Genomic DNA, 11,540 nt, shown 5'->3' on the forward strand with positions numbered 1-11,540 from the left:
GACTACAAGAGGCTTTTCCGGTTGTTAATCCCATCGCTTAATTTGTAATAAACGTACCAGATTAGTTGACCTGAAGTGACGTTAATGTCATATCAGGTCTTTAACATTGTGGTGTTGATTAAATTGATTAAGTAATACCTCAATCCAGAAAAAGTACGTGTGTGTGTTCGTGTGCGTGCATGTGTATGTGTGCACTTATATACCTGCTGTGTATATATGTATATATTCTCACGCATGTACATTCATTTAGCGCACCACAAAGTCCTCTGTGTTATTTCCTGCCAGCCGTTGTGTTGGTATTGGGACTGATAAACCGAAATACATGGGTGCTTGCTTAAAGAATTCCCATCTAATCTATCTATCTATCTGTCTATCGTCTGTATGAGTGTGGTGTATATAAATGTATGTATGTATGCATGTATATATATATATATATATATATATATATATATATATAAATACTGCTGCTTACACGGACAGAGGTCACTCCCGTTTACCACTACCAACACGGTCACTACTACTACTACTACAGCCAGCGGTTCCAGTCAACGCACAAGACAGCCATTACGTCCCCACACAAAAAACGCTTCCACGCGGACTCTGTTGATACCAGTAAGAAACAATTATGAACTTTTCTTTTAATTACATTTTAAAAAAAAAACATGTATTTTTGATAAGGTTCGCTTTTTCAAGAACCGAAACAAAATATCTCTGAGAAAATTATAAATTGAAATTTATTTTATATAGTGGCGTTTTCAAACTTCTTTTTATAAATATATACCCACTCGTATGCCACCTTCACTTTTTTTTTATCAATATATATATATATATATATTGATAAAAAATATATATATATTTATATACTGAGAGTGATAAAATTGAATATTAACTTCAATTTAAAACCAGTGGTCTAGCATATAAAAATCTGATAATTCAGAAAAATTGTATTACATGCGTATAAGAAGGGACGACCACTAGGTGGACATCCAATATGCTAGAAAGAGGTCATCAACGACCCAACCACAAAGAAAAATACTGTTCTCCAGAAAAAAAATTTCGGCAAACACCTTCCATTTCTTTCTTTCTTTCTCATCCGAAACAGCCCATGACTTCCAGAAAGACTTTACAGGATGCAAAATTCATGCAAACAAATTTCAAAGATTTTATTTTGATTAAAAAGGTTGTTCACTAGTTTGTTTTAGCCATCATGGCTAAGTCCAACACCGCTTTCGAACAGTACAAAAATGATACAAAATAAAGTTTAGATGACATTATTTATTGTGGAAAATTTTTTTAGTTATTACATCATAAGAAACAGATAAAATAAAAAATATAATAAAAATATGAAAGAACCCCGCCTCTTATTCAAATTATAAAAATTTACTGCTGTCTTTTCACCATAAATAACAGTGTATATCTTATGTCTTAGGTGCGAGAGTATGTCGCTCTACAATAACCATCAGTTACATTAGACACGTGGTAACGAGGGAGTTTCTATATAGTTACTGGATATGCCAGAAATAGTACATCAAATCTCTTCCTTAAATCAATCAGTACATCTTAAGAAAGTGAAGGGCACATTGGATAATGTAGTCCTGCATCTACCGTATCTGAAAAACGGTGGGATGTTTAGAACTTGAGAGTCAGTCTTTGATTATATGCGTTGTTATGCTGCGTTAGTGTTGGCTGATGTGGGGTTAAAAAAGAAATCGATCGTTTAGATCTGGTACGGACAACCTTTTTCGAGAAGCGGGCCGCATGAAACATGGTTCATTATTAGGTGGGCTGTACTACTAAAAAAACTTAAGGTAATTTTTCTTTGACATGCTGTTCAGAAAGTCTCATCGGTCGCACTTTGCCCCTCACTGGTTTAGATAAAGCACCGGGTCTCTAATAACTTGTTCAAAGTTTAATCGTTATTATTACCAAAATAAGGTATTATTTTTTTAAATCTCAAAGCTGATAGGAAGTTTTATATTCGTAGCCTGAACACACGGTTCAATCGCTGTAGTACAGCCATATGTTATGTGCAATAAGCTAAGGATGCCATATTTAAAGTTACTTAAAAAAAAAAAAAGGACGCTAAATGGTCGTCGTTCGAGGACATTTGAGTAGAAATGATACGTCATGTAGATTACTATATTGCTATCTGATGTTCGACGTAGTCGAAACTGAATTTTTGGCTTTGTTTGGACCACATTCGGATTAGATAGACCATGGAAATTTCTTTCCAAACCGGTTTTAGTTGTAGTTTACGTTCATTTCTGCGAATTATAGAGAAACCAACATTCTCAAGCAAATAATTTCATTAAAATGTAAATTATCAAATTTCTTTTAGACACCATTCTTGAAGAGGAATCGAATATATATATATATATATATATATATATATATATATATATATATATATATATATATATATATACATATATCTTCAGGCAACATACAACAGAATCTTAACTCAGAGTAGCAAGAGACTAACTTGGCCAAAATATATCATTAATCTCTACTATGATATAAAGTACTCTATTATCGACAGCCGACACTAAACGGGTGTGTGTGTGTGTGTGTGTGTGTGTGTGTGTGTGTGCGCGTGCGTGAGTGGGAGGGTCGGTGGGTGTTTGAGTTTGTGCTATATATATAAGTATATATATATATATAATTATGATAATAATATTAGGGATAAAAATCCAAATTTACAGGGAAAAATTCAATTTAATTTAATTTATCAAAATTAAAATTAAATTAAATAATATATAAATATATATAAATATATAATTTAGAGAAAAAAACACAATTATTGAATTCATCCATGAAAATCCACAGTCACATATAGAAGAATTTAATAAGTAAATACACTAAAAAGACCTATAATAAAAATACAAAGTAATAAATATCAAAATAATAAAACGACTACACGTGTTTCGTAAACACATTTTCAAATAGAAAATAAAATCAAAAATCAAATCGATTCAAAATAAATCTGTCGAAAATCAATTCTATTCAAATATATAGCTAATATTCGGGTCAAAATACAATAATAAATAATAGTAATAATAAAAAAATGAACGTATATATATATCAACTAACAATAAATAACAAATGAATTTATATAAAAATACTTATTTTACCAATAAAAAAAAAACATTTAACAATATTACTGAAAATAAATGCAATACTTATCTTGTCGAAGCTTTAGTTTAAACTAAAATTTTAAACGTCATACTTTTAACTTAGCGTTTATTAGAACTAAGTCGCGTGAAAATATAGCGTAAAGAAAAGTTATAGAATAAAGAGACATATAAATAAGAATGAAAGTTTTATTTATAAAATCAAAATGTATAATAGCTTAAATCATAATAAAAAATCAACTGTATTATTAACATTTCCTGGAAATTTTAAAATCTAAGTAATTTTAGAGTCTAAAGAATTAAGACCAAAATACACGAATTATATAATATATATCAAAGAAGCTAAAATACTATAAATTAATATATTTACATTAAATAAATAAATTAATTAAAATATTTATATTATTTATTTTATAAAAATGATTGATTTTTAAATATTATTTTCTATTTGAAAATGTGGTTATGAAACGCGTGTAGTCGTTTTATTATTCTAATATTTATTACTTTATATTTTTATTATAGGTCTTTTTAGTGTATTTACTTATTTATTAAATTTTTCTATGTGTAACCGTGGATTTTTATGGAGGAATTCAATAATTGTGTTTTTTTTCTCTAAATTATATATATATATATATATATATATATATATATATATATATATATATATATATATATATATATATATATTATGACTAACTAGCCCAACAGAATTGCTTCTTCTTGTATTTGTTGCTCCATTTTCCACATAATATATATATATATATATATATATATATATATAAACATATAATACATACTCACGCGCGTGTGTGTGTACACGCACACATACACACACACACGCGCGCGCGCGAGCAAACACACACTCGAGCAAACACACACTCATCTTTTGCTTGTTTCAGTTATTTGACTGCGGCCATGCTGGTGCACCGGTTGATAGTCGGAAAGTGAATACGTCATATCATAATAGAGATTAGTAATATAACACCTTGATCGAGTCAGTTTCTTGCTACTCCGAGTTACATAACTTGTTTGAAGGCCCCATGAACCCACAAATGAAACTCAGAGTAGTAAGACAGAAATAAAACATATATATATATATATATATATATATATATATATATATATATATAAAATATACAAGAATAAGGGCAGGGAATCGTCAATTAGTAATAGAATTAATAATTAACAATTTTGCCAAGTAGTTCAGTATGAAAAAACCTTTATCGGTAAAACCATTTATCATCATAAATATACAGGGATTAGCATTGAGTTGCTTCTCCAACATACTGAAAATTTAGAAATAGCAGTCAAAGAACTACTGCTTCTAAACTACAAATTTTTCTCTAAACGGATGGCGATTTTTTTGTTCTATGTGTGCCATAAATATCGCCATCCGTTTAGAGAAAAATTTGTAGTTTAGAAGCAGTAGTTCTTTGACTGCTATTTCTAAATTTTCAGTATGTTGGAGAAGAAATTCAATGCTAATCCCTGTATATTTATGATTATATATATATATATATATATATATATATATATATATATATATATATATATATATATATATATATATATATGATATCGTTTTTAACTTTTAACTTTACTGATATATGCGCTTGTGCTTTATCAACTTAAAAATTTATATATGTATATATATATATATATATATAGGCAATGCTAGGTATATGTGCGATATTAACTCACAATGCTCTGATCATTGCTACGCACCCTGTTTATTACTGGTCCTTTTTCTCCAAGTTCTCCTTCACAATTTGGAATGTTCATAAGGGCACCCGACGCCATTATATAGGGACCTCCTCCAAGTACATTCGGTACATTCGGATCAAATGCCACTGGCAGACCATTGAGAAAAGAACTAGCGTAGGAATGGGCAAAGAGCGGGTAAGGCTGAGGCACGATCTGTTTAAAAGTAGTGTTAGGATGTTGCGTTTGGAGGCAGTTAGTGGGATATGGAACATTAGGAAACATCATATGGTGATGGTGATGGTAATGGTGAGAAGCTAGAGGCGTGTCGCTGAGGGTGGTGCTTGTCCCCCTTCCGTTTGTATCTGAGCTGGTGCTGCATAGAGGACGAGTGGGAATGCTTAAGTGAACAGCTGCTTGTTTTTGGAGTGTATTGACACCGTTAGCAAGAGATGATTCGCTGTAGAAATTCCATTGATCTAAAGACGGCACTGCGGGTAACATCTGAGAATCCTGGACAATCGGATTGTTGACATTGGAAAACGACACTGAAACGAAAGAGAAGGAAGTGATTCACTGATCTAATAATGTTGAAGAAGAATATTAAAACAAAGTTAAGAAGTATGAGAAAATGATGGTTGATATATATATATATATATATATATATATATATATATATATATATATATATATATATATATATATATATATATATAAATGATATATGAGTATATGCATATATATGTATATGTATGTACATACCTTCATCTACGTGTATATATAGATGCATATCTGGGTACATGACGTTGCAAAAAACATGGACAAAATAATAAACAGGGTGCAGAAAACACACAGGCCACAAAGAGAACATTTCCTTCATCAGCTGCCACCATTATAACACTGGTGTTTATGTATGTGTGTGTATATATATATATATATATATATATATATATATATGTATATGTGTGTGTGTGTGTGTGTGTATGTATGTGTGTGTGTGTATTTATACTTTCATACTGCGCATAATTTCCTATGACTATGTAATTGTGTTGGGTGCGCGGGTGGTGGAGTGTGGGGGGGGGGAAACGACAGGGGCCGTGGTCTGCGCGTAACGCGTGCATACCTGTGAGCACGCGACAAACACGTGTGTCCATGCGTCAGGAAGCAAAAGCAAAAAAAATAAAATAAAATAAAAACCCCATAACAGTGCTTTTGTCACTACTTACATCCACCAAGAACTGCCATTAAAATACATACACCAACCAACCAGCCAACCAGCCAACCTACTAAACCCCTACGTGAGTGTTGTACAAATTTGACCCTTACGATTTGACACCTCGATTGATTCCTCTTTCCATCGTCCCACCTGTTTAAGAACACTTAAATCTTTACTTTGTCCTCTTGTAAATTTATTTATCATGTCTTTATCATGTTTCCTCTTAGTTACCTGACAACGCACGCATCCTTGATATATTCTTTCCCGTTTGAACCACCGAGAAAGCATCACTCTATGTAGTCTACCCATCTGATAGAAATAACAGTCAAAACTTCTTCAGATCACACAATAACGTCTTAAAAAAAAAAAGATAAGACGTACGAGGCGGGTGCTGAAAAATTCCTGGCTTTGGGTAAAAGAAAATACAGGAGTATTAGTTAATTTTATTAACGTATTCCCCTCTCAGATTCACAGCAGTCCTTCAATTTCTTCTAAGCCCCTGTGAAAGAAATCGGAAGTCTGGGCCTCCAACCAGGCGTTTCACGACACCTTTAAGACCAAGAACTTCTCAGCACCCCTTGTATGTATATATATATATATATATATATACAATCAGGCCTTTCGAAATACCCTTTCGCAATACCCTCAGCGCCCTCTCGTATAGAAAATTATGTAATCCAAGATGGCAGCGATGGCGAGTGATCTATCTCCTACTAGCGATGTAAACAAATGTGCTTATATGCATCAAAGACTCATATGAGAGGTTCTCTCATTGTAACTCTTGCAGTATTCTGTGTTCTAACACAACATCCACTTTTAAGTAGGGAGAAATATTACAATAAGACTGAATGCTCGTAGCTGGAGCACCTTTGATTATAAACCTGCTCAGGCAGGATTTTTACCTGAGTGTAAAAATAAATAAATAAATAAATAAATGTATAACTAAATAAATAACATGAAAGACAACACCCTCCAACGTATTTAAGAAATTTAATCTTTTATTACCGCGTCTTGTAAATTTTTACCTTTATCTTCTTTTTGCTTAAGTACCTGTCAATGCACGCATTCTTGCTTTGACTGTAAGGTTTGACAGTTTGCCAGCTGACAATTCTACATTCTTGCTAGTTTATGCTGTGGAGGCGCAATGGCCCAGTCATTAGGGCAGCGGACTCGCGGTCATAGGATCGCAGTTTCGATTCCCAGACCGAGCGTTGTGAGTGTTTATTGAGCGAAAACACCTAAAAGCTCCACGAGGCTCCGGCAGGGGATGGTGGCGAACCCTGCTGTACTCTTCCACCACAACTTTCTCTCACTCTTACTTCCTGTTTCTGTTGTGCCTGTAATTCAAACGGTCAGCCTTGTCACACTGTGTCACGCTGAATCTCCCCGAGAACTACGTTAAGGGTACACGTGTCTGTGGAGTGCTCAGTCACTTGCACGTTAATTTCACGAGCAGGCTGTTCCGTTGATCGGATCAAGTGGAACCCTCGACGTCGTAAGCGACGGAGTGCCAACAATTAGGCTTAGAATATATCCATGTCTAAAATAGGTTGTTCCTGAAAGTGTTTTAAAACCGCTTAAAAAGTACTTAAATATGCGACATCATAGGAATTTAAAAACTTCTAGAGAACGTGAACCTTTGTTTTTTCTGGAGCGGTGGAACTCGAAGCAGATAAAGCTATAAATAATAGTGTGTAAATATTGGGTTTAAAAAACCCTTTGAATTTCGACTTTTTCCTTCCAAAGCGGTTTTTTAAACCCAGTAATTATATGTTATTACTTATAGCTTCATCTATTTCATGTTTCACCTTTCCAAAAAAGGATTAATTAAATAGTGTTTAAGCTCTTTTTCGTAGCCCTGTTTCTAATGAAATAATCTGCTTATTTGTTCCAAATGTTTGTAAAATATCAATAGTTTGGAAAAAAATTTAGTAAAATAAGTTTTCCGTATTAATTTGCTTAAGTGCGGCAAAACTGGGAGAGTCGTTAGAGCATTGGAAAAATATCTTGCAGTTATATGTCTCGTTATATTACGTTCCGAGTTTAACTTTGTCTTTTCCATTCCGGGGTATTCCTTTCCAGTCGATATGTCAGAGTTAATCCAAGGATTGAAACCACCATCAATTTTGAAAGTCAGGGAAAGTCGATTACATTGACCTTTGAGCTCAACTGGTACTTCTTTTAACGACCCTGAAAGAATGAAAAGCAAAGTTGACCTCGGCGACATTCGAACGTAAAGAGCCAAAAGAAATGCCGCGAAACAGTTTGCCCAGTGCGGTAACGAATCTGCCAGCTCGCTGCCTCAGTTAAACTAAATTAAAATTGACTCATTTCTCATAAAGTTATTATATTTCATAGAAGGGGAGGTACGTGGAAGGTATGACTTGCATGCATTTCTCTAGATCATTAGTGGTGTATATCAAAAATTCAATATGATTTGTCTTACTTGATGGATATAAAATTGTTTTTCGTGGCGTTTCTTTTTTCCGCCATTTTGCCCTTCGATTTTGAAACCACACCTAATGATAAATAAAATGAAATATATTAAAAATAATTGAATAAATACGACTCAGAATAGACAGATATTCTTATGGTCAGTTAGGAAAATAGTAATACACACACACACACACACACACACACACACACACACACACACACACACACACACACACACACACACACACACACTTATTCTTTCGGTCTCTTTTGCCGAACCCGCTAAGCTACGGAGATGTAAACAAACCAACATCAGTTGTCAAGGGATTGTAACTGAAAGAAGTGTGAAAAAAAAAAAAGAAAAAAGGATGTCATATAACGACAGGGACGATCCTTGGCTCGTTAGTTATAGTTCTTCTAGTTATCCCAGGTCAATTCCCATCTAACATAGTGTGTCTACATTCACGTTAGCTAATGCACGCATCCTTTCTACAAAACGATAGAGCATGGTCTGATGAAGATTAAGCTGTTGATGCTTGCAGGTCGAGCAGCTACGTTGAAAGAAACTCATTGACTCATTCGACAGTTACTAAATTTTCTAGAATCTACGTGACTCAACCAACCACATACATTTGCTCCGTAAAAAAATGGAGGTTTTTCAGCAGAAATTCGCTCAACAACGCATTACAACACACCCTCATGTTACTACCATCCTACTTTTCAATAATAGTTGGCATCTCTCTTTGGATTATATTAAGATATTTACAGGAAGTACAGTGTAAGGGTGGGTGGAGGCAATCCAAGTGATTCGAGAGTAGAAGCAAGAGGAGAAAATGTTTCACGTCGTATTCCATAATTCCACCAGGAAAACAAATATTACTGATTAGTTTAATTATAGCAGTGAGGAATTATACTAGTGTAAACTTATGAATTAAGATATCGTATGACACATTCTTCTCTCTTATTAATCACAATCGACTGTAATTACATTTTTTCTTTAAAGGAGAAAGTTTTACGTTTATTGTAACGATACGTACGCATGCGTGCATATAAACGTTAATGTTATGTACGTACGAAAGTTACACACTTGTACACGGTGCTATACATATGCACACATCCGCACGCAGACACACTGGCATGTGTATCTACGTGTGAGTGTATAGGTGTGCTTGTACGTGTATCTACATGTATGCGTGAGTGTGTGTGTGTATGTGGTTTTTATCGGGCAGCCTTTGACATTCTATAGCCAAATGGTCTTCAACATAATATTTTCACGTTTCTATTTATAGCGTTATCTACTTCGAGTTCAACCGTTAAAAACAAATTAGCTCACGTTCTCTCGAAGTTTCTAACTTCTTATAACGTAAACAATACATACATACATACATACATACATACATATATATATATATATATATATGTATATATATATATATAAATTTATATAAATTTATATAAATTTATAAATTTATAAATTAATAAATAAATAAATAAATATATAAATTTATAAATTTATTAATTAATATATAAATTTATAAAGAATATCGTATGTTGTATATATATATATATATATATATATATATATATATATATATATATATATATATATATATATTTGTATATATGTGCTTTTCTGAGTTTTTTCCCCTGATGAGGCAAAGCATTTCTTATGCAGAGCCAGAAATCTGGGATCTGGAATTATCCAGTAATTTTTGCTAGTTTATTTTGTCTCTTCGTCTTCTCTCCTGGTGCTATATGAACATTGAATGTGGTTTTAGAGTCATGCTTTGACTGCTATTTCCAGTGTGGTGGTATCTCTTAGATACCCTAAATTATAATTATATATATATATATATATATATATATATATATATATATATATATATATATATATATATATATACATATATATATATATACATATATATATATATACATATATATATATATACATATATATATATATATATATATATATATATATATATATATATATATATATATATATATATGTTTATTGTTTGCCATAATGTGAATAATTTTATATTCGACAGGGATGTCAGAAATTGCAGCATGCGGCTATGTCTAGTCTAGCCGCGGCTTAATACTATATAGAATATAAATAAACGACTTTTTAATTCCAAAATTTTCTGTGAAATACGTATCTTTAACCTGAATCGGATCTTGAGTAGAATCGTGATTTAACACCTGCTCCGATTAGTCAAATCCGTGCACCTTTGTGAATCTTTTGTTATCTGAACCAATGAAAAACAAGCTTATGAAGAATCCATATAGTAAAAGTCATGACCTATGTCCCCTTCAATTTGTCTATACATGCCAAACAAAACGGAAGTTTTTTTGTTTCAAATATATGTACGTATTTGTTCGAATCGATTCTAGTTTGGAAAAAAAATTGCAGCTAAAATTATGCAAGCTTTCTGTTAAGAATTGTTCTAAAGAACTGCATTCATCTCGAAAATTTCTATCTCTGTCCTCATTCAAAGGACTGTTCCTTAATGGAACTAAATATATATTATGTCGGCGAGATTTTCTTATATATCTCAGCACAGAAATTTTCTTAACAGTTCATATTCTTCCATTTCTTGATTGTTAATCATTTTTTTATAATGAATATTACTCCCTTCACTCATTTACTTAGGGCTATATTATGAATAGGGTTTTTCAGAAATAATTGTCCAAATCCAGTCCGTAAGATCTAGTTTCTGCTTCAGTATGACCCAAAGATCCAAACGCATTTCATATCCCTGGTGTCAAACCATATTATACCAACCAGTATACCCTTGTGTGCGTATGTGTGTGTGTGTGTGTGTGTGTGTGTGTGTGTGTGTATGTATTTTTTTGCTCATATTTTGCGCAGGAGTTGCTGTGTAGTAAGTAGCTTGCTTACCAACCACATGATTCCGGGTTCAATCTCACTGCGTGGCACCTCGGGCAAGTGTCTTCTACTATAGCCTCGGGCCGACCAAAGCCTTGTGAGTGGATTTGGTAGACGGAAATTGAAAGAAGCCCGTCGTATATATGTGTATATGTGTATG

General features: G+C 32.8%; 1 protein-coding gene across 1 annotated transcript in view; it reads right to left on the reverse strand.

The window, feature by feature from the left end:
• Window positions 1-4,689: 4,689 nt before the first annotated feature.
• Window positions 4,690-11,540, reverse strand: part of LOC106881757 (uncharacterized) — a 73,865-nt gene continuing 67,014 nt past the window's right edge. Inside the window, exons 4-5 of the mRNA XM_052966008.2 lie at window positions 8,495-8,567; window positions 4,690-5,380 (exon numbers count right to left, since the gene is read on the reverse strand). Of these exons, the coding sequence (XP_052821968.1) occupies window positions 4,824-5,380; window positions 8,495-8,567 (630 nt within the window). The 3' untranslated portion in view covers window positions 4,690-4,823. The remainder of the gene's footprint in view (window positions 5,381-8,494; window positions 8,568-11,540) is intronic.

Source organism: Octopus bimaculoides, chromosome 3 (assembly GCF_046866305.1).
Source record: "Octopus bimaculoides isolate indiv1 chromosome 3, ASM4686630v1, whole genome shotgun sequence".
NCBI lineage: Eukaryota > Metazoa > Mollusca > Cephalopoda > Octopoda > Octopodidae > Octopus > Octopus bimaculoides.